General features: G+C 38.6%; 1 protein-coding gene across 4 annotated transcripts in view; it reads left to right on the top strand.

Annotated features, from left to right (window-relative positions):
* LOC149260671 (uncharacterized) overlaps window positions 1–24,900 on the top strand; it is a 318,964-nt gene that overhangs the window by 129,819 nt on the left and 164,245 nt on the right. For all 4 annotated transcript variants that reach the window (XM_089420954.1, XM_089420953.1, XM_089420951.1 and 1 more), the window contains one exon: window positions 516–621. In XM_089420954.1, coding sequence (XP_089277080.1) covers window positions 516–621 — 106 coding nt within the window. The remainder of the gene's footprint in view (window positions 1–515; window positions 622–24,900) is intronic.

Here is a 24,900-nt window from a genome sequence, read left to right as displayed (position 1 = left end):
ATGCCTTTAGCTGTTATCAGTGATATTGTGGTAATTTCGAAGAGCATGTTACTATGTATTTGTCTTTAAATATATTAAAGATTACTATTTGGTATATACCATTTTTTCTACTCTTTTTCAAAGGAAAACCTCGTGGGGAAACTCCTGTGCAATTCCTTGCATTTGCAGATGGTATCCAGTGCAAACTCATCGGCGCTGATTACAGCACCTGTCCTGGCTGGGACATTGAGTGAGGCACAAAGGCATCAAGCTCGAGGAATCGACCTTGAGATCTCGTGCATGAATCTTAAAGCATTCAACCACTCGAGCTAACTGATTGGGCTTCTATTGTTTATTTTTGTTATAGAACATAATTTTTTGTCCAATTATTGTGGTGTATGTAGAGAAGCTTTATTGGTTTTCAATTGTGATGTTCATATCTTAGAATTTTAATGGTAAGCAATGATTAAAAGATAGTTGTTACATGATGCTTATTTTGTAAATTTTACTGAAGTAATCATTGTCATAATTGACAGGTACCTTCAAAGCCCTGAATCAACAATAACGTCAAAACAATGCACTAACTATCATTTCTTCAATACGTACTTTTACAGTAAACTAGATGAAGCATTACAAAACCATGTGAGTTTTTATATCCTTGAAAATAATCTGTTTTCATTTCAACATACTTTTCAGAAACAAGAAAGAATTGAAAGGTATGAGAATTATGCAGTAAAGGATTGTGGAGTTTTTTGAATTACCTTATATATTAAGAAAGTCATTTTATTAAACTTTTACATGTACTTCAAACTTTTTTTTCCTTTATAGCTTATTTCTCTAATGTATTATTTCTGATTTCGTTAGGTGGTTTGGGTAGATGTAGTAGTTATGCCAGATTTTGAACTATCTTTACATAATCTAGCTTCTGTGTTAAATGAGGTATTCCATGGGTGTACTTGTGTTCTGCCTCCCAGATTTCTTTCATGTTACCAAGGCAAGGTTAGAGGGAGATTGGATCAAATGCCCTGGTTTATAGATGTGAAGAATGGATACAACTATTGAGTAGAAGATTCGAAGTCTCTTGTATGAGACGTCGAGGGATGCAAATAGGTAGCAATTCCTCTAGAATCAGGGTTTTGAAACGTAAGGAAAATATATATTTTATTGGAGGTAAAGATATACTTCTTTTTATTAGAGAGACCTCATACATGCTGAGGATCCTTGTAGACTTGCCATGTATAATTGCAGGTTACATGATGTTTAGTTATATAATTGCTCATTTGGAGATCACAAATTGTGCTATAACACATCTACTAAGCTTTTGAGGTTGTGGATGCAAGAAATAAATGGTTTGATACATCTAATGAATATCTGATACTGTGGGTGCAAGAAGCGTATGGTCTCTATACACTAAGTACATGGAGTGAAGATGCCTCCTATGAACCTATAAATGTTTTACTGTGGATGCAAGAAGTGTATGGTCTCTATACACTAAGTGCATGGAGTGTTGATGCCTCCTATGTATTTATAAATGTTGTATTCTAGATTCAAGAAGTGTATGGTCTCTATTCTTTAAGAGCATGAAGTGTTGATGCCTCCTATATATCTATAGATGTTGTGTAGGCAACTTATGTTAGGATTGGATGACTTAGGCACTTCTTAGATCCTTTGTTGAAGTAAACTACACGAATGATAGTAGCAGTGGTAGTAGTAGTTGACATAAAGTTCATGGCATTTTGTTTGAATGCCCTTGGTTCAAGGATGTTCGTATAAGCTTTTTTCTATAGAGAGTGAATGAAAGTGAAATGTAGTTCATCAATTTGGTGGTAGTTTAAGAATGTCATCAATCTTAGGAGGGTACACTACATGCATTTACTGTTATTTAAATGCCATATGTGAGACATTTGGTAGATGAAAATGTGGTAATTTTATATCTAGATGATATAGAGATATGTTGTAACATACCCAACCCCTTATCACCTAATTAGGGATGCAAGGTATCCTACTATTCAGACCCAACCTCCTAGGTAACCATAAGGAAGTGGGGTTGTCAAATTTTTACTTCATTTTAACCACCTTAAAACTTGACCACCTTAAAATGCCAAATGTTATGAAAAATAATAATTAATTAAAGAACGGTGTTGATAATATTGCTGAAATATTGCAATATATCATAAATATCGCGATATTTTCGGCTTAACAATATTATTCCTGACTAAATATTGCGATATTTTCCCTTTTGAAAATATCGCGATATTTACGATATATCGGCGATATTTCGCCAAAATATTGCGTGACGATCCTATTTATCGCCGGGCAAGCAAGGTTGACGCTACAAAACAACGTTTTGGCTTTTTGATTGCTCATTTTGCTTTGTTGGTCGTGGAGAAGGAAGGGGAAGAGCTTTGTGGTGGTTTTCAAGGAGGGATTGAGGATTAAACAACCATTATCATCACCAATCAATTTTTTTTTTTTTTTGTTTGTTTATCTTCTGGATCAAAGATTCAAGATCAGTGAGACAAACTTCATTCTTCCATCAAGAGGTATGTTCTTAAAAACTCCTATGTTAATGATTTTTTTCAAAGATTTAGGGTTATGCTTGCTTGCCTCTTTGCCTCTCAACATTTTGCTTCTTTGTTTTTTTGTCATTTGCTATGACTTTCATGCCCATGAACCAATGCAAGTGTTTTATCCATATTTGGGCAGCAAGCTTCATTTTTTTGTTAACCTTCTTATGCACCCTCTTATTGTCATTTTTTGTTGGATATAATGTAGTAAAAAATATTTTTTAAAATGAGGTTGCTGTTATTTTTTGTGTATGGCATTTTTTTTGGTGCCCTAGGTTTTAATTTTGACGCTGTCCATTAATCCACTACAAATATGTCAAAGCCCTTGGAGCCATTTTGGGAGTATGGGGAACATAATGGTGGCACACATCGAGAATATCTATCATGCAAATTGTGTGGGACCAAGATGATAGGAGGGGTTACGCGATTGAAATACCATCTAACTAGACTCCCTGGATATGATGTTGGGATTTGTATGATTTTTAGTGCAGAGCTTATACAAAAAGCTCTTGAAGCAATTGATAAGCTCTTGAAGCAATTGATAAAAAACAGAAAGAAGTAGAAAGAAATAGTGTTGCGGGGGAGCGCCCCCCCCCCTTCGAACCCGCTCCCGAAGCGCGCTCCGGGCGGGAGCGGCTCGGGAGCGCGCTCCCAAAATCGCTCCCGTAAAAAATTTGCGCTCCCTGGTCTGTTAGGGAGCGATCGCTCCCGCGCTCTCGGAGCGTTTTTTAATGCCCGGGAGCGATCGGGGAGCGATCGCTCCCTGATCGCTCCCGGGCATTAAAAAACGCTCCGGGAGCGATTTCAGCCGGGCCGGGAGCGGTTCGGCGGAAAAAAAATCCGCCGGACCCGAAATTTCCAAAAAATTTAGATTTTTTTTTTTTATTTTATAAGCCCAATGGGCCAAAAAAAATTCATTTCAACCTCATTGAGCAAGAGATTGAGAGCTGGAGCAAGAGCAAAGGAGCAAGGAGCAAGAGCTGAGGAGCAAGGAGCCAGAGCTGAGGAGTGAGGAGCAAGTGCCAAGGAGCGAGGAGCAAGCCTGCAGAGGTAAGTAACTTAATCATTTAGTTAGTTTAGCTGGTTAGGTAGTTAATTTGGTTAGTTTAATTTAGCTGTTTGAGTTTAAAGATCATGTATTTAAATTAAATTAATAAATTAAATGAATTAATCCCAATAAACTAATTTAATTTGCAGATTCAAGACTCAAACCCTACAAACATCAAACACCATGGACCTGGGGATATTTATTGGCATTTTCCTCTTCATGGTCCCTTTTATGGTTATTATGGTGGTGGAGAGTAGGAAACGGAGGGGGCCTGAAACTGAAGAGGTGGATGAAGAAGCCGGAGGAAGTCAAATGGGTGAAAACCCCAGTGAGGAGGAGGTGGAGGAGGGTGAACATGACCCTCAAAAAACTAAACAAGACCAAACTCCATTGTGGAAATATGTTCACAGGGCTGAAACAGGGAGAGGGGGTGGAACCACTAAATTTCATTGCCCCCATTGCAACACTGATTACACAGGCTCATACACCCGTGCTAGAAGACACCTCTGCGGGAAAAGGCCATGGGATGGAGAGAAACAAATAGGAATCAAAACTTGTGCAGCGGTGTCAACAGCAGATAGAGCCAAATACATAAAGGAAGAGGAGGACGCCCAATACAGAACAAAAAGATCAAGGGGTTTCTTTGAACCAATCTCACCATCACAAAGAACTCCTTCAGCATCCTCCCAAGGCAGTGGATATGGACATGGAGGCACAGGGTCATCATCTTTAAGGCGTAGAACCATATCAGATTTCCTTGATGAGGGGTGTAGGAATGATGTGGATTCAAAAGTTTACAGGTTCCTCTATGCATGTGGGATACCATTCAATGTTCTACGCTCACCTTATTGGCACGAAATGGTTTCTGCCATAAATGATGCCCCTAAAGGATACAAGAGCCCTGGGTATGACAAGGCAAGAACTGTTGGCCTTGATCATGAAAAAGCAAAAATATCACATTCTTTGAATAAAATGACAAGTTCTTGGACTGACAATGGGGTGTCCATTGTATCTGATGGATGGACAAATGTAAAAGGCAAGCCATTGATAAGTGTTCTTGCTGTGTCTGTAAGTGGTCCCATCTTTCTAGCTGCACATGATTACTCAGACAAGTTTAAGACCGCTATCAACATTGCAGAAGCATTGCTTGAAACAATTGAGCGTATTGGCCCATACAATGTCATCCAAGTCATCACTGATAATGCTCCTAATTGTAAGGCAACGGGAGCAATTATTGAGGATAAATACCCAAACATATTTTGGTCTGGATGTTTGGTTCACACATTGAACCTTCTGTTGCATGATATTGTCAAAAACAAAAATGAACAATACCAATGGATTGGTGATTTGTACAAGAAAGGAAAAAAAATGATAAAATTTATTACAAATCATAGCAATACCCATGGCCTTTTCCGCAGTCACTTGAGATTGGAGTTGCTGAAGATTGCGAGGACTAGATTTGGTAGCTATTACCTCACCTTTAGGCGCCTTTTGAAGGTAAGAGAGGCATTAGCTAGCATGGTATCAAGTCCACATTGGCAGGTGTTAAAGGAAAGGGCTACAAATGTAGCTGACATGGCAGGTTTTGAAACGGTGGAGGAGGCCGCTCTTGATGGGCAGTTTTGGACAACTGTGAGGCAGGTATTGGATTTTACCAAGCCAATTTATAACATGATTCGGTTTGCAGATACAGACAAACCAGTGATTAGCGAGGTGTATGAGCAAATGGATACCATGTTGGGGGAAATAAAAGACATTGTTCATAATAGAGATCCCAACTTGTACAAACTGATTCATGATTGTGTGTGTGAACGGTGGAATAGGCTTAACCTTCCACTACATTGCTTGGCGTATATCCTTACGCAAAAATACTACTCAGAATCTTGGTTGGGCAAACCTGCAGCAGGGGGTGGTGTTAGGACCAAACCCCATTTAGATCAAGAGGTAACTAGAGGATATCTGGAAGCATTAGAAAAGTTGGTGCCTGACAGGGAGGAATGTGCAGCTGTGCGCCTTGAAATAGGCAGATACTTCAGTGGCAGTGGTTTGTATGGTAACTTCCATGCAATGGACGACAAAGATAAATTTGATTCTCTCACATGGTGGGAAACATATGGCGGCCACGAACTTTTGCCAAAATTGGCAAAAAAAGTTCTTTCACACGTTGTAAATTCTTCTTCTGCAGAGAGGTGTTGGAGCACCTACAGTTATATACATAATGTGAAAAGAAACAGACTCAACGAAAACCGAGCAGAAAGCTTGGTTTATGTGCACTGCAACTTGAGGTTGTTGAGCCATTACTGTGATCAGGCTAATGAAGATCCCACATATAAAATTTGGGACAATCACCCTGAGGACGACAATTTGGAGGATGGCATTGTACATATTGAAGAACTAGAAGAGGAGCTTGTACGGGATGAAAATGAAGCAGCTGCAGCAGCCATGCCACCTCCACCTCCACCATCCAGTAGCAGTGCTCGGGGCCCGAGTCTTGTTCCATTGCTGTCGCCACCTCCATCGACATCCTTGCGTGGAGGCTCTAGTTCTGGTCGTCGGTCTGTGCGAGACTCCTAGAAGACCACCACGACCTGCATATACTCCTGGAGACTCTCGTGGCAAGGGCCACTTGTAGATTTACAGTTTACTTGTCTTTTTTAGTTTCTATTAGACTTTAGTTTTCATAACTGTTGAGTTTTGAGTCCTTGACTCTTGACTCTTGACTCTTTCATATCATTATGACATTATGATATTTTTTGTAAACATTATATCACTGTGACAATGAAAATTTGAAGTTTGAAGTTGGGCCTTGGCAATTATAACTCATTGGTAATGATTGTGAATTATGAATATGATGCTTTGTGAAAGACTAAAGTTGTTTCATTTCATCTCATTATTCATGTTTCATTTTATAAATTTTTAACATTTCATATCATGCTAACAGTTAGAAGTTAGGACTTAGAAATATCTTCGATATTACTTCTTGTAATGGTTAAACTTGGCTTACAAGTACAACTTTGGTGATCAATGACGATAAATGTTATTGAATTTTCAATTCTGAAAGCTTGAAGTTGAAACTTTAATTTTGAATTTGATGAATCATGATTTATAAGACTCAATATGTTGCAGTTGTAATATGTATTTTACTAACTTGTGGACATGGTTGATGACGATTATAATTTCTAGATGATTGATGTGATATGGTTCAATGATCAATTTATGTTTTTTTATGTTTTTTATGTCTATTTCATCATTCTACATGTTTTTGTTGACATATATGTATCAAAAATTAAAAAATAAAAAAAATATATATATTTTTAAAAAATCGCTCCCGGATTCGCTCCCAAACTGGGAGCTTCTGAAAATGGTCGCTCCCGCTCCTGCTCCCAAGTAACATTGGTCTTCAATGACCGAGATTAAGCCTCTAATCAACGACTAAGATTAAAACATGACTTGATTTGCCTTCTAGATCATTCTCACCCATATTTTCATTAATACCCATTAATATTTTAATTTCCTTAAGTTTAGACTTAGGAACTCCATTAAAAATATTAATTATTTTAATAAAATACAATTCGGGTGGAATTTCACCAAATGCTTTTTGTGTTCTTTAGAACTCATGTGCCTTAGCCTCTCCACCAATTTTCATGGCTAGAGCACTTCCGATGCTACCAAAAACCAACAAGCTACAATAGTAATGACATTCGACCTACACAATGAATCTACAGTGGCCATCTGTAGCTCGAAACTACAGAAAGAGAAGTAAAAATGCCGAGCTTGAGAAGAATTACAATGAAATCAGTAAAAAAAATGGACCATAACTTCCTGATTTTGGGGTTCCATGCACCCGTAGTCGGGGTGCCCACTTAGACAAAAGAGCCCAGTTCTTTTGGGTAAGTTTTTAGAAGAACTTGTACCCGAATCCAATACTTGGCAGTCAGAACCCAGGAGTTATTAAGGAGTTATAAGTGAAAATAAGAGAGAAAAACATTATAAAGTTATGAATGGGTAAATTCAAATAAAGAATAATTATTTAATAATCCCCCACGTCACCGTTCTATTTGATATTAAAGGTATTTTTTATAAAGTTATAAAGGAGTTTTGAAGACAAAAATGAGGGAAATTTAAGAAAAAGAGAAAAAGAAGGCAATTCAAGATGAGTGAAGGATGAGTGTCTTATAAAGGTGGCATGATCTCATGTTATAGATTATGTATATTGAAGGGGAGCTTTCAAGGAAAAGAAATTAATATCATTATTGACAAGATCCATGGGGAAATTACATTAAGATCAATTTGGAAAATCAATTATTAATTGTAGAACCATATATCATTGAGAATAAAGATGCTTTTTATTTCAAAGAACAATATGAAATTAAGGACTTACAAGTAATAATTGATGATTATGAATGTATATCTCAATTCAGTGTCATAACTATGTTTGAAGAAAAGATCAACATAGTTCTTGGTTTACTTTGGTTAGAAAATCTGGGTACTATCATGTTAAACGCGGAGAATTTTTTATTTAACTTTTCCCTATAAGAAGAAGATTACTACTTTCTAAGACATTATAATGAATTCAAAAACAATAATACCTTCATCGAAAGACTTTAAAGTTATCTAAAAGGTGATGCTCCAAGAAAATAAAAAGTGAATATGAAGGATATAAAAAGAATTTGATGGCATTATGTCAGATAAAAACGAATAAATTTTTTTCTTACAAGATCACAGCCATAAACTATTGTTGAATTTGTAGCGCACCAAAAGTATGGTATGGTGTACCCCTTTGGAGAGCTTTCTGTCCCATGTATCTTCCTTTAGCCATCAACAACAGCTGCTGGCAACCACATGATAGCTTTGATGTGCTACTATGTCTCTACCACCTGAGTCGACCATTGTGTACCCTCTCTCATTTGTCATGATTGTATGTTTGAAGGTGGGCCATCCAATCCTGAACGTATGATTTTTCATTATGTAATTGGGTGTTTATGGTTGTTTTTCATGGGCACACTTGGGTATGGATTATTGGGTGACTTGGAAGGAGGAAGGGTTAATCCTGAATCTTAGTCTTGTGGAATCTCCTTTATTGGCTTTTAGCTTTAGGAACGACACTACATGTGAAACCCTGATCTTGGTTGCGTGGTCTCACCTCTCGATGCCATATATCTCACTCCCCTCTGTTCATTATAAGCCATTTTCACATTTTCCTATTTGGGTCCACATTTGACCATTGGGTCCACAAGGTGTTAGCATCCACTTCCCCTTGTCCACACCTTGGGTTGGGCCTGTAACGATGCCCAAGAGGTTGATGCAACTAAAAAAAGGGTAAAAAGCATAATATGGCGACATACAAAAGTAAGTAATACCACAAAATGTAGAAGATGGCCGGGACAATAACATTTAGCGCATGGGCAAATGCCAAGCATGAGCTCTACCCTTTATCATTATGGCCATCATCCTGGTTCCTAGGGCCCCTATGAGTTCCCCTTCCATCGTTAAGGAATCCAATGCATGTCCCAACCCCTGGTGGGCGATGAACTGGCCCACCTGAAGGGGATAATTATTGCTATATCATACACAACATGTTGTCATCCCTTGGAGCCCCAATTAGTAAAAAAAAGAACAACAATAAAAGGGAAAAGGCAAATGAAGAAGGGTGGAGGAACAAAGGCTGGGGTAACTCATGCATTCACATATGCTCCCTCCCTACATTCATATACTCAAGGTGTGGGCTCTCCTTATCATAGCTAGCCTTGTATAGTGCCATGTGGCTTGGAGCCTTCCCTTTATCCCCACTTCGTTCCATCATTATTTCACTTGACACCTGCCATTTGAAGGACATACCTTGGACATGTCATTCCCTTAGAGGTTGAAAGCAATGTGGGAAAAGTCAACGTCAGTAATAAATTGACAATGGTCTGGAAATTGAAAAAATCGTTAAAGTCAGGAGGTTTTTGAAAAAATCGGCAAGAACTCGACAAAATTAGAAAAATGCAAAAATATCCATTTTTAAAAGTTTTTTTAGCATCTAAAGCTAAGTTGTAGGAAACGTTGGAGAAGGGTCCGTTTCCGGTTGGAAACAAGGAAACTCGTACCATACGGCCTGGAAACTCATTTCTGGTCGTACTGGCCCGTTTCTTTCTAACTTGACTTTTTCTTGTATTTTTTTTTTAATTTGTTCGCTTATAATTTTTTATTGGGCGACTAAAATATCTTTTGGATGCTTTTAGATGCCTCTCAAGCTATAAAAAAGAGGATTTTTTTGAGTGGGGCAGCCTAATGTTCAAGCCTTTGGCCCTAGTGTTGATATGCAGTTCATGGTAATGTTAAATTCCTAAAGTAACATTAAATTTTACTTAAATTTTTACCATTAGCATGAAATGACTCAGGATGTTTGAGAGTGGTTTCACCTTCATTGGATTTCATATGGAGAAAGTAGAATTTTAGATCTCACTCAAAATCTAGCATACTTATTTGTTTTTCAGGATTTCAGGATTGGGGGGATTGCAATGTTTCCATTGGATTTTGTCATGTACTAGGGTATGGAACTTGTATTTAATCAAGAGAACCAAGCCAGAGCACGTAGGGTACTAGGTTATGGAACTTGTATATAATCAAGGGCACTAAGGTCATTCGACCATGTAGAAGGAGACTCCCAATCAAGCATGAGACAAGAAATTAGAAATTTCTCGTGGTTGATTTTGGATATTGCTATTTTCATTATGTGATCATTCATGAGTAAATGTGATGTAAATTTAGAGACTTATAGTATACATTGACAATTGGCAATTTAATCATAATGTAATAAATTAGAATGTATCGTATATGCTTTATGATTGCACATATTTCTCTGTTTCCAAAATTTGGGGGGGTCACGTTTCGGAAACTTGTACTCGTCTCCCCATTTCGTGCAACTTAGATCTAAAGTATCCACAACATTTGATAAATGCATTCCCACATAAATATGAAAAGAAAGCTAATATATAAGATGTATAAGAAGTTCTAGTGCTACATCACATATCAAAATAATTAATCAAGTCCTGAATCTTGAGTCTTGAGTTAGTCTCAAATCTCAAGAGTCAAAATATCAACAAAAAATATAATAAATGTATACCATGGTTCATCATCATGAGTCATCCACATGTCGTAAAGTAATCAGTCACTGAGATCCTTTGCCCCTTTTTTAGAGGAAGAAGGCCCTACCCTTGGGGCTACAAATGGACTCTGTCATCCTCTAGAAGCAAAAAAAGAAGTGGCCCTTTGTCCTCTGCTACTGCCCATCCTAGATGGTGTCACCTCCTCGTCCTCGTCCTCCGCCGCCGCATCTTCCCGCTCCTCTTCCTCCTCTACATCTGGCTCTCCCTCCTCTGTAGTTGCTACCTCCTCTGCCTCCAATGCCTTCAGATCCACCTTTAACCAATCGGGGACTGATTCCATGACAATCCTCTCAGTCCCAACCCTCCATGAAGTAGTGGTGTCAATATTTTCCAATGAGATGGCTTCCATGTCAGGGGTTTTCTAATATTGTCTCACCCACAATCGAAGATTGTAGTAGATGTAGACCAGGTCATTGAGGCATTGGGGCTCCAACCTGTATCACGGTCATAGGTTGTAAATTAATATTTAGAAAATTTAAATATTAAAATGTAATAAACTATAATTTATAATGAATTAAAAAATTTAATTTGATTTTTTTTTACATGTTGCGCTTTTTGCTATGTATTTTGGCAAATACACTTTAGTTGCGCTCACACGCAGAGGAACTGCATTTTTAGCTAAGCACTCGAATGGCAAGTTTTTGGAGATCGGGTACTCTGCCACCGTAGTGTTGAGGAATCTAGGGCATTCAACGTTAACAATTTCTTTGCTTGATAATTGCTTGTGATGTACTTTACTTCTTTATCTTATAGTCTTTTCTTTGTTAGCTTATTAATGTGTTCTTTCATCAAGACAATTACCAAAATGCATAACAAAAGACAAGTGACACAATATGTAGGCTTCTCCAGCCAGGGCCAAAGCCTCTCACCTTTTGAGAGGAAAACCCGATCAAAATTATTCTTCTAGATCTTCAATTGATAAGCACCAATACCTTGACACAGACCCTTGACTCTAGTGTCCTCTCAAGAACCTTGTCACCAACCTTGATGCTCTGCCTCTTCCTTCCTTCGCCTTTCTTCTTGATCTAGAACTGCTCCTTCTCGACTTCTTCTAGAGAAACTTAGTCTCTATCTCTTTCACTTCTTCTTCACAACTTCCCTAGAGAATCTCAGTCTCTAGGTCTTATCTAGATAATCTCGGTCTCTACTTCGATCACCCAGAAGAGTCTTTCCTTTGTTGCACAAAAGAACCCTTCATTTGTTGTCCTAGAAGAAACTTATCTACTGCCTCCTTTGTTGATCTAGAAGATCCCTTGTTCGCTGCCCCAAAAGGTTCCTTTTTCACCATCCTAGAAGATCCTTCTTCGCTGCCCTAGAATAGTGACTTTTGTAACCCTAGAGAAAACCCTTTCACTGTCTCTTCTTCGTACTTCTTCTGTACCTTACTTCACACTTCTCTTAGGACGAAATTAGATCGAACTTCTTGCTTAGAATGGAGGCCGAGTTCCTCTATTTATACATCTCTTTACTAGGTCTTGGCTGACTTGACAGCTGGAGGTAGGCCTACTTATTCTAGTAGCTTCTTCAACGTTTGTAGGCTGACTTGAAGAGGTTAGGCGACAATTTTTTTGAGGACACTTTTACATAGACAAGATGACCTTTTACAAAGTGTAACATGACTTCATTTACATGACAATGACTTACATTTTATGACTAGATGACAAATAAATCCTGAGGACTCTCAATGGGAGTCTTGACTCAAAAACAAAATACCTTGCTCATGAAACCCCTGAAGCAAGTCAATCTAATAATTTCATTTTTCTTATGTACATCTCATTACATAAAATCATAATTACATGTCATTATGAAGACCGAACCTAGTTACACTTTTCAACACTCCCTCTTAACTAGGGAGGTATTCATAATGGTACTTGGAATTTTTCAATCTGAAGAATCGCTCATAAGAAGAATTTGGATTTGTAACTCATTTGTACAACATCATACCAAACAACTTTGTTATATAGCAAGGCCTTGACTAACAACTCTATCTCTCCACAAGATCAGAGCACAATGCTGGTGAGACCAATGATTTATAGACATACTCATCATTGTCTCTCTAGGAACATACCCCACCCAGGTTCATTCAGGATATGCTCCATAAGGACTATTCTTTTCTTGGACTCCCTCGTAAGAAGAATTCGGATTTGTAACTCATTTGTACAACATCATACCAACCAACATTGCTATATAGCAAGGCCTTGACTAACAACTCCATCTCTCCACAAGATCAGAGTACAATGTTGGCGAGACCAATGATTTATAGACTTACTCATCATTGTCTCTCTAGGAACATACCCCACTCGGGTCACTCAGGATATGCTCCATAAGGATTATTCTTTTCTTGGACTCTCCAGTCCCAAAAGAATATTGATCCTCCACCACTACTCTTTCATGGGATGCCCTATCTCATTCCCTAAGAGCATCGGATGCCAAATGATTACACAATCCTCCATTCTGTCTTCCCAAGTGAAGATCAAAACATGTCTATCATTCCATTTTATACCAGGAGGTTTTATTCCATTAAAGGAATGTATTCATTCCTATCACAGAGCAAGGTACCTAAGCTCCCTGCTTAGGAATTTCTAAGTTTCTTCCAAGTAAGAAACTTCTTCCGAGGATCCCTTTGAACCAGGGACCTATTGTAGCTCTTCATGTGGAGATTCTAAAACAGCCAGTGACATGAAGAGCTCCTTCCTTTGATGTCATGAATTTCTTCTTCATCAAGGAGTCTTCATCTTTGGTTTTTTTGTATATAGGGCACATCATCCATCACTTTTTATCCATGAGTAAGTCATATCCTCAACTTATCAGAAAGTTATACAAGAAGAGTATATTTTCTTTTGATGCTAATCAGATACACCCAATTGATCAAATGGACATGCATAGGCAGTCTAGTGAGATTCTTTTCTCTACCATGACCAATACTACTATGGCATTCTCAAAACTTAGAACTTCTATGTCAAATGTGCAGTCACAATTGAAGATTGAAAATATATCATCTTTAGCAAAGGATAACATGGTCAAGTCATTAGAAGAATTAGTTATTAAAATTGAATATGACCCTACTGATGTTAAAGCCACAAAAGATATTATCAAAAAGAAAAATGCAAACATTACAACATTGAGGAAGCAACTCAAATTGCCTTCTACAGAGGACCCTCAGACCAAGGAGATAGCATAAAGTGAACAACACAAGGAAGAAATGCTCAAGCTGATCATTGAGAAGAATGTACAGATAAAGACCATGGAAGAGCAAATTGAGAAATTGCTTAAGGAAAAAGAGCAATCTACTCAGTTAGCTATAGCTCCCATTACAACTATTCCTATTACAGTGTCTAGAACAGTAGGGGAATCAACATCAGCCACAATAGAATCTACATCAACAGGAGATTTGAACAAAGTCTTACAGGAGCTGACTCACCAGAAACAAGAAAATGAAAGGCTTCACAAGAAATTTAAGAATATGGAGGTTCAGAAGATAAAAAATGACACTCTGTATGTTGAAGAAATGCAGAAGACCCACAGGTTGACCAGAAGGATAGAAGAGTTGCAAAGTGAGTCATTAATGGCTCAAACCTTGGCCCAAGCTAAGGAAAACATTTGGGCAGATATTGGTTAGGCCATAACTGAAGTATGGCCCTCCATATAGATCATTTTTTAGCAAGAGGAACTTATAAACAAATGTCAGATAGCTATTGAAGAAGTTAAATAACTTCTTAAAGACAAACCGAGTGAAGCTACAAACATGATCATAGTTCTTAATTCAAAAACTAGGGCCGAGTTGGAGCAGATTCAGATTTTGGACATAACATAAACCATTCTGGAGATTAAGAAGGTTTTGCAGAAAAAGAATCTCATGACTCAATTGGAGACCAAGTGCCAAGCCTTGAAGGCTGTTGTTCAAAGGTTTCATTTTAAATTCAACTTACTTAATCAAAGAGAACTGCTAGGATTAGTGGCACCAAATGACAGGTTGATCAGTTTGGAAGAATATTGTCAGAAGATTTATACAATAGCAACTAATAAAGCTAGTTCTGCAGGTGTAAAGGGTAATCTTACCAGGGAACAAATGTTAGAGGCTTTAGATTTTGATTTGACAATTAAGCATGAGATTAAACACATTTTTGTAAATAAGCCCACTTTTGAAAAGTACACCGAGGTTGATGAAGTTTACAGGAAATTGCTAAATCTTTCTATACCAAGTCAAGACAAATGTGATCACTTATGTGAAACTATCGAGTAACTTTCATTATCAACCGACAGACAACTGGGTAACACTTTTTGGGGACCAAATCATCAACAAATTCCTGAAAGATAATGCCAACGCTTAGCAATTTTAAAATTCCTATAGTTTTGTACTATTTTGTATTTTTGTTTTAAAAATATCTAGAAGAACTTTTTGTATAAATAACTCCTCCTTCGAGTTATTAAGGGTTGAACCCTTGGATGAGCTTTCAGAGAAGAATTGTAATCGAGCTGGAGATTTGCTTCAAGTTAATGAAAGGATTATGAATTTGCCTTCTATAGTTTGTCTCCTAGTAAGTTTTTCTTATGTTCTTATTTCATTATGTCTTTCTTCATGTATTTAAGTCTTTATGCAGAAATCTGGGTAAGATCATACTAAGTATCAGTCAGTCTTAAATCCCCTGTGAAGTTATAAACAATAATTAGGGACTAGTTTATAAAACTATCTGTTATTATAAAATCCTCTATCAATTAATTGTCACACCCATCTGCATTAGATTAAATATATTTTGTTCTACAGGAAACGTTGTTTGCCTATATTCTTTTCTTATAACCAATCAAATATTCTGTCTGAATATTTAGCAAGTTATATTTCATCAAGACTCTGTTATTCACCCATTTTAAATCAATTAACTATTTTAGACAAATAGACAACCCTTTCATCCAACTTAGCAATTATTAAGGTTTAAGCACCTGTTTTCAAATTGTTCATAACACTGGTCATATAAAAACTTAAAAAAACAAACAGAACATTTAAGATGCTCTGGCATGATTAACTAACCTAGAGTCATCTCAGAGGACAACAGAACAAACATGACATCTTTGAGACAAAGAGGAGTTCTTGACTCCCTCTTAAAGGTTATTGTACCAATCCTGGTAGCATTGTACCTTCCGTCTTCCCTAAGATCAATATGCATCTCAAGATATTTTTCCTCTCATTAGATTTTCCATCTGGCTTTGCTTCATGTCATTCTGCTTTCATGCCATATTTCGGAAGGACGTTACATCCTTCTATATGATCTATTTGGAAGTCATTTACAGATCTTCCCTTCAACAGTCCTACATAAGCCCAACGAAATGTTAGTTCAAAAATAATTAATGAACTCTTCAACTCAAAATTACCTTTGTGATGATCTTTCACCATGACATCTTCCTTTAAGTATCAACATCCTGCATGCTGATTGACACATCTCCCACAAATATCCATTTTCAAGGGTCTCTATCTTTTTTCGACTTCCATCAGAGTCTTCACATCTTTCCTGGAGATCTTCTTGTCAAAACTTATTCCAATCTCTTCCTTTCTTTTATTACACATTTTATTCCCAGGAGATTCCAATCATAGTTCCTTGATTGTAGTTAGCTTCCTCATGATGCATATGAGAATATATATTATGTTGATTTCATCTAGTGCGACTTGTGCTTTTGTTGCAATGTTTTGGAGGTGGAGATCTTCTCCTTTCTTGATCATATTTCCCAGGATGGAAATAGTGATCCATATTATTTGCAACCATATGACATGACTTTCATAATAATCTAGCAAGCATACATACTCATCCGGACTTCTTGTAGCAGCTTCATTTGAAAGGACTTTATCCTGCTTTCATGTTATGTCATTATACCATCATCCCTTGAATCCCACGAGTTGGAATTTCTTAAGAAAATATTTTGCTTCCTTTCTAGATCGGTGAATCCTTTGACGAGGATTCCATCAGAGAAACTCGAAGATGTTTCATATCTTCACCTGGCAAATGTTTTCTTCTATGATGAACCCAGTCGATGGTGACCTCTGCTTCTATAAGTATTAATGAGGTTTCCTAAGAGCTTCCTATTCTTTGTAATCAGTAGGATCTGTACCAGACATACTTTCTGCTTCCCATGTCACGAGCTCTTACTTCTAATGCTTCTATTTTGATGCTTCTTTCTAATATGATGCATCCTATCTTATTTAAACTGTGCCCTATCTATTATCTACAAGTGGAAAGTACCTTTTAGAGAACAAGATCATCTCAGTCATAGTAGAGATCTTTTACTTCTTCATTCTTAGGCTTCTTTGACTCAGGTTCTTTCACTTCTTCAATAATGTGTGCTTCTTCCCTATCCCTCTTGTCCTTACTACGATTAGGACAATCTCTTTTATAATGCCCAAGTTCATGACATCCATAGCATCTTATCTTATCCATGTTCTTTTTTTTCTTTGGAGGACCGAACTTTCCAAATTTTCCTTTTCTTCTTGTCATTGTAGCAAATGCTAGATTCTGCTCACTTGGTCTGACATCAATCTTTGCCTTCAACCTGGTTTCTTCAATCTTACAGAGGGACCATAGATCTTGAAATGGAGTAGTCTCTTTCTTCCCATATAGACTTGAAGTGAATTTGCCCCATTCTTCCGGTAGTGCATTTAGTACCATTGTGGTCATCTCTCTCTCAAACATAACTTGTCCTAGTTTTTGTAGTTGATCTAGAATTTCCGATACCCTCATGAAGTATGAGGCTATTCCATCTTCCTTGGATATCTTTAGTTTGTAGAGTTCTTGCCTTTAAGGAGATTGCTTCTCATGCAGTACTTACGAAAAACAACTCTACCAGTTTGTCATATATAGCTTTTGCAGTCTCTAATTTTGATACATATGGAATTAGAGAGTCTTTTATAGATTCTATAAGAATCCTTTGGGCTCTCACTTCTCCCTTCATGTATCTAGCATGAGCTTGAGTATCTTCTTTTGGAGGCTGGGTTAATGATCCCTTAATGTGATCCATGACCTCATTCTCAATAAGATTTAGATCAATTCTTTTCTTCCATGCAAGGAAATTCACAACCCCAACCAATTTATTGCTTTCCTTGCAAAAAGACATTTTGATATTATCAGATATAGTCATAGACTTACTTGAAAGATTGTTGCTTGCTTCCTCCTTAATCTCGATGTTGATAGAGGGCCTTCTTCTTGAGTGATTGATGAGAGAGAGCTTGATTCACGATCCTTCTTGAATTGAAGAGCTTTTACTCCTTTGATGAAGTGATGATATCTGAAGTGCTTCTAGGGTTTTGGTCTTTCTTCTTGCTTCCTTCTTCGATCTAGGGTTTCTACAATGTAGATCTTGATCTTGTTGATGTCCTTTGACTTGCTTTAATGTCCCTTTTGAAGATCTGTTCTTGTGTGTCAACTTGCTTTCACTGCCCCTTGTCTTTAGCACCTAAGCTCTGATACCTGTTGAGAAATCTAGGGCATTCAAAGTTAACAATTTCTCTGCTTGATAATTGCTTGTGATGTACTTTTACTTCTTTATCTTATAGTCTTTTCTTTGTTAGCTTATTAATGTGTTCTTTCATCAAGACAATTACCAAAATGCATAATAAAAGATAAGTGACACAGTATGTAGGCTTCTCCAACCAGAGCCAAAACCTCTCACCTTTTGAGAGGAAAACCCAATCAAAATTCTTCTTCTAGATCTTCAATTGATAAGTACCAAGATCTTGACACAGACCCCTGACTCTAGTATCCTCTCAAGAACCTTGTCACCAACCTTGATGCTCTGCCTCTTCCTTCCTTCGCCTTTCTTCTTGATCTAGAACTGCTCCTTCTCGACTTCTTCTAGAGAAACTCGGTCTCTATCTCTTTCACTGCTTCTTCACAACTCCCCTAGAAAATCTTGGTCTCTAGGTCTTATCTAGATAATCTTGGTCTCTACTTCGATCACCCAGAAGAGTCTTTTCGTTGCTGCCTAGAAGATCCCTTCCTTCGCTGTCCTAGAAGAAACTTATCTACTGCCTCCTTCGTTGATCCAGAAGATCCCTTCTTCGTTGCCCCAAAAGGTTCCTTCTTCGCTGCCCTAGAAGATCCTTCTTCGCTGCCCTAGGAGATCCTTCTTCGCTGCCCTAGAATAGTGACTTGTGTAACCCTAGAAAAAAGCCTTTCACTGTCTCTTCGCACTTCTTCTGTACCTTATTTCACTCTTCTCTGAAGCCGAAATTAGATCGAACTTCTTGCTTAGAATGGAGGCAGAGTTCCTCTATTTATACATCTCTTCATTGGGTCTTTAGGCCGACTTGACAGCTGGCGGTAGGTCGACTTGTTCTAGCAGCTTCTTCAACGTTTGTAGGTTGACTTGAAGAGGTTAGGTGACAAGTTCTTTGAGAACACTTTTACATAGACATAATGACCTTTTACAAAGTGTAACATGACTTCATTTACATGCAATGATTCTTACATTTTATGACTACATGACAAATAAATCCTAAGGGCTCTCAATGGGAGTCTTGACTCAAAAACAAAATCCCTTGCTCATGAACCCATGAAGCAAGTCAATATAATAATTGCATTTTTCTTATTTACATCTCATTACATAAAATCATAATTACATGTCAGTATGAAGACCGAACCTAGTTACACTTTTCAACACATAGCTTGTCCACCAAGCATCTACAAGTTAAAAGAAAAATGAGAAACTAAAAAAAAGAAGTTATAACTTTGAAATTTAAACTTGAAGCAAATTATGAAGAGACAATGAATTATGAAATTTGAAAGCGGAAACAAATTTATTTTTACCTGACATTTTAGTCGTCCTATTCTTAATAGCCATGGTAAAACTAAATATGCCACCTTCCATCCTATATATATCCATTTCTTTAGAAATTTCTTCGCATTCTTGCTTAGATGCCACCATCCTCTCAACAGAAGTGAGGAATCCATCCATCACCTCGGCATCAAATTTGAAACCACAAGAGTAGGAAGATGCGGGGTTGAGGTAGATACCTGTAGCATAAATGGGGCGATGGAGGGTATTGTTCCATTGCTCATCAATCACTCTCCATACGAATTGTTGTTTCTCAAACCCCTCGCCCCCCCTCATAATAGGCACAAATGGCGTCTTTGGCATTATCCATGGCCTCATACATGTAGCCCATTGCGGGCTTGTCTCCATCAACCAACCAAAGAACTTGTACCAAAGGTTTCGAAATGGCACACACCTCCTCCACCCTTGCCCAAAATCTTTGATCATATGAAACTTGTCTGCATATGCTCTCTCCCTTCAACTTGTGGCTAATAGATAAGGCACGACTAGCTTGTGAAAGAAACATGGTCTTCACATCCCACATAGAATTCAATAGACACTGAAGAGACATGAATCTAGTGGCAAATCGTGTAATGGCAGGACACACCAACTTGTTGTTGGTGAATCCTCTCATCAAGCTCAACACATATGCATGATTATATATAAATTTTGTTATGCTCCTAGATGATTCAATCTATCCCTCACAAAAGGAATCTTCCCTATATCCTCCAACATCGATTCAATCCAATGTGTAGCATAAGGTGTCCAAAACAAGTTAGGATACCTCTCCACAAGCAACTTGCCAACAACAACATAATTTGCAGCGTAGTCCGTTATGATTTTGACAACATTTTGTGAACCTACTTCCTGAATCGGCTCCTTGAGTCTCTCATGTTGAGAAGTGGACAAATCTTCAAATCCATGCCACAAAACTAGTAAATATGCTTCTCTTGGGCAATGGAAAACACCTCCTCTCTCCATAGGGATGAATGGCAAAAGTTAGAGTGAAAAATGAGTGAAATATTCATTGTTTTCCTCACTTATGCGTGGCTCGCCCTGTCTCCACGATTTTTTCCACGGACTCTTGAGTTTATCGCGATTTTTATGATAAAATCCTAAATTCTTCGATTTTCAAACAATCGGCCGATAACATTGGCCAACACAAAAATCAGACTTTGCTGATTTTATTGCGGCTTTTTCCGCACTGGTTAAAACCACCTAATAGGGTCCTTCATTAACCACTCCTACCCAGGAGGGTAACATTCTTACATGTTCAAAGCCCCAAATTTGGAAGGGAATCCCGCTATGATGTCTTACTTCTTCCCTCGATTAACAAGCTTATTGACTCAATTGCACTAATGAATTATTGTATTTGAAGGTGAAGAGATACATTGGATCTTATATAGGATTGCAGGTGGGTTTTCATCTTGGACTTGGCCTCCCTATACGAGATCCAAGCTCTCCAAAGGATCATGATGGCATTTGTAGGGTGAGCATTGAGAGCCATAGGCCTCCGTTTATGCAAAGCATTGATTTCCAGACCATGGGGTTCTTCATCACCATTATTTTCTTGTTCGTTGCCCTAGTTATTTGAGATAATGATGTACTTGGACCAGGATGCCCCAACCGACTACACGTTGCACGCGACACTTGGTAGCTAATCCAAGGCCCAAAGGATGTTATGCCTTTCTTAGGGAGACATGGTATGGCATGTCATCCTTTGAGCCCTGATTGATGGAGCATCGACTTGATTTTGAGCCACTTGGAGACCCATGAGACCCATTTTGGATACCCATTTTGTGATTTTGAACCCTAGTGGCCCAGTTAGAAATAGATCATCCACACACAAAACGAGAATGAGTGGTTCACCCCCAACCATAAGGTACCGGAGATTAGAATTTGCTTCACTCTTCATGAAGCCCATTGCTTGCAAGTAGCTGTCAATACAACCATACTATGCCTTGGGAGCTTGCTTGAGCCCAGATAGTGTTGTCTTCAACTTGCATACATATGTCTCCTTGTTGTATGCCTCAAACCTCTCTGGCTGCTTGATGTACGCCTGTCACCTCCTTTTCTATGACTTCGTTCAAGAACGCTGCCTTGACATCCATTTGATGAATCTATCATCACATCTATGTTGCAAATGAGATTAATACCCTAATGGAAGTATACCTAGCTATGGAAGCAAATGTCTCCTCATAATCTTCTCCCTCTTTTTGAGAAAATCCCTTAGCCACAAACTTGGCTTTGAATTTTTCTATTTTGCCATTTGCAACACGCTTGATCTTATAAATCCAACGAGAATCAACCACCTTGTTGTCCAACGGTGTAGGCACCACCTCCTAAACATCTTTCTTCGTGGAGTTGTACTCCACCATAGCATCTTGCCAAACCTGTTGTCGTGCCTCCTCTTGATAGCTAGATGGCTCACTGTCAATGAGTTGACTCATGAACGCCATGTGACCTGAATATCTCTCTGGTGGTCTTTTGTCCTTGGTGCTCGATCTAGGAGCTCTTACAAAGTCTTCAGCATCTCTAAATGTCTGAAGCACTGCGATGTTCCTCCTACAAACTGAAGTGGGGGATTGTACTTGTACTTGTGCCCTGCACTTGAGATTGGTGTTCCACCCTTGGAACTCCTCTCTGTTGGCTCTAATCAATTGTTGGCAACTCATGAGACCTACTGAAGGCTTTCTCTTCCCGAAAGTTAAAATCCCATCTCATAGTGATCTTTCAAGTCCCTAGAATATAGATCTTGTATGCCTTGGATGTTCCACTGGAAGCAACGACATATCGTTGCTCTACAGTGGAGTCTAGTTTGGTTCACTTTTTGGTTGGGACGTAACAATAAGCAATGCTGCAAAAATCTTGAAATGATTGACATGTGGCTTCTTCCTTGTAAATGCGTCCTCAGGTGTCATCTTTCCCAACACCTTATGTGGAACCCCATTTCGAATGTATAATGTTGTGCTACATGCTTCTACCCAAAGATATTTAAGCATACCTTGATTATATAACATGGCCCCCCTTGCTCCAACTATGGCTCTGTTCCTGTGTTATGCAAACCCATTCTGTAGCGGGTTGTATGGTGCTGTCCATTCTCTCCTAATTCCTTCCTTGACAAAGAACTCCTTGAAAGTTTTCTTGGTATTCTCATCCCCATTGTCTGTCCAAAGTACATTTATCTTCTTTCTTGTCGAATTCTCCAAAAGAGCCTTAAACTCTTAGAAGCGACAAGAGAATTCATCTCTTATCTTCATGAAGTATATGCGGGTCTTCCTGGAGGAATCATCTATGAAGGTCATGGAATATTCATAACCCCTGAGAAATAGTGTAGACAAGGGACCGCAAATATCAGAATGTATTAACTCTAAAACACTTTTGGTTCTACTGTTACTCCTTGGAAGTGTTGCTTTTGAAATTTTTCCAAGTACCCACCCTTTACATACGTCACTGTGCTTTGTACTCACCTCTAGAATACCTGCCACTGTTTCTTTGAGCAACATAAGTGCTCCAAGATAGATATGACCCATCCTGCTGTCGAGATTTGGTAGTTTGGGAGGTACTTCCAAGCCTTAGGGTTTAGGGTTTGGAGGTTGGTGCGCCACAAATGGCTTTGTGGGCTTGGAACCCAAGCATGCGGGCTTTGCACCCAAGCTCGTGGGTGTGAAACTATGAGGAGGTTGAATGATTTGACACATGGAGGTGTTAGAGGACCCTTAGAAGAGAGAGTGGTAGTGAAAATCACTCAAATCAGAGGTCTATAATGTGAGATATTAATTTTCATATGTTGCTGGTGGGTTGTGTGGCACATAAGTTGGGTCAACTTGGTGTGTTGGTGTGCCCCAATGAGAATGTGTATATACAAGTGAGTGGAGAGGCATTTTACACACATCTAATGTGCATCTAACATTAAAGTAACACCTTTGAAAATTGAAGCGAAGTCTGAGGCTAGTGTGGAGGCAAGGAAGACGAGTTTTGGAGTGTTCTGGGCACTGTTTGTGGAGCGAATTTTTTGTAGAGCTAGGCCGCAAATTTGAGGTGAGTTTGGGATTGTTCTGTGCTTATTTTAATTTGTTGGTACTCTGTTCTAGGCCACAATGAAAAGCTGCTACAACAACATGCTAGAGGCATAGTTTGAAGGGCCGAGAGGCCTAGAGAGGGCTCTCTCACCCAGCTATAGACATTAGGAGTAAGCCACAGTCAGAACAAGGCTGTCTTCCCTTTGAACAAAGGTTAGATTCTTTGTTGTAGAACAGAGTGCTGTAGGGTGACTTGAGGAGGCTCCTTAGGCCCAAAACAATGCTTTAGGGGCCTATACAGGACAACAAAGTAGGGCAGCCAATTTGGAAGGGAAAACACAGTGTTTGGAGTAGTGGTTTATGATTGTTGGTGTGCCCTAACCAAAGCTCTAGTAACACAGATCCTATGGGCAAGAGGACAATATCAATGCATTGTAGGTGACTTCTTGTTGATGGTTGGTTTCTAGTGGATGTATAGGTCCTATTTTGGACATTGGTATTGGTCACTTGTGGTCTGTTGGAGTGCAGTGTGAGAGTGCACCAAGTGTGGCCTAGAGCAACACCTTGAGGGACTAAGGTGGCTGCTAGAAGAGGTAGAGAAGTGGAGCTCAAGATCTGGCCAACCAAGAGCAGTTTGTGGAGAATCCAAGTTCATTGTTAGAGAAGAGACATTCAACAGTGATAGGTGGTAACCTCCTTCCCTATGTTAGTCTTCATTGGAGCAACAAAGGAAGACTATAGTGGGAAGAAGTCCCTAAGTAGATGAGGACCAACAGCGGGCAAGAAGTCTCAAAGTGTTGTGGCCTTGAAGGAAGAAGGAGCAACTAGTGAGTGTGAAGACCCTATGTGTTGGTTGTAGATGGACTTATGATCAAATAGAGGGCAGGATTGGATAGCTGAGTTCAGTGGCCTAAAGAAGTTTGTGCACTGATAGAGGCAGTGTTGCAAAATAGAAGCGAAGCTCCCATAGTGTGTTCAAGATACGACAAAGAAGCTTTGATTGTGCACTACATCAGCTAGACCATCTGTGTATCTTGTTCTTGTGAAAATTCGGCTAACCCCGAATCCTATTGCAACAACTGATGTTAATTCTTCTAATTGTTAATTCAATTAAACAATTTACATGCTGTGTGCTACGACAAATATCGAATTAAATACGCAACAACCTTCACAAATAAAAGACCGTGAAATAAATAAAATGACACAATTATTTTTGGACAAATGTCCTCGGAAAAACCTAACTCGGGAAAACCGGTGCAGTAGCTGAGGGTTTTATTATTATGCAACAATGAAATAAACTGAGTACAACTGGATGCCGAAACTGGCAATCCTACAGA

This window comes from Pinus tabuliformis, chromosome 6 (genome assembly GCF_031772625.1).
Source record: "Pinus tabuliformis cultivar Carrire ecotype Pingquan chromosome 6, CPIR1, whole genome shotgun sequence".
NCBI lineage: Eukaryota > Viridiplantae > Streptophyta > Pinopsida > Pinales > Pinaceae > Pinus > Pinus tabuliformis.
This window is presented reverse-complemented; position numbering and strand designations above follow the sequence as displayed.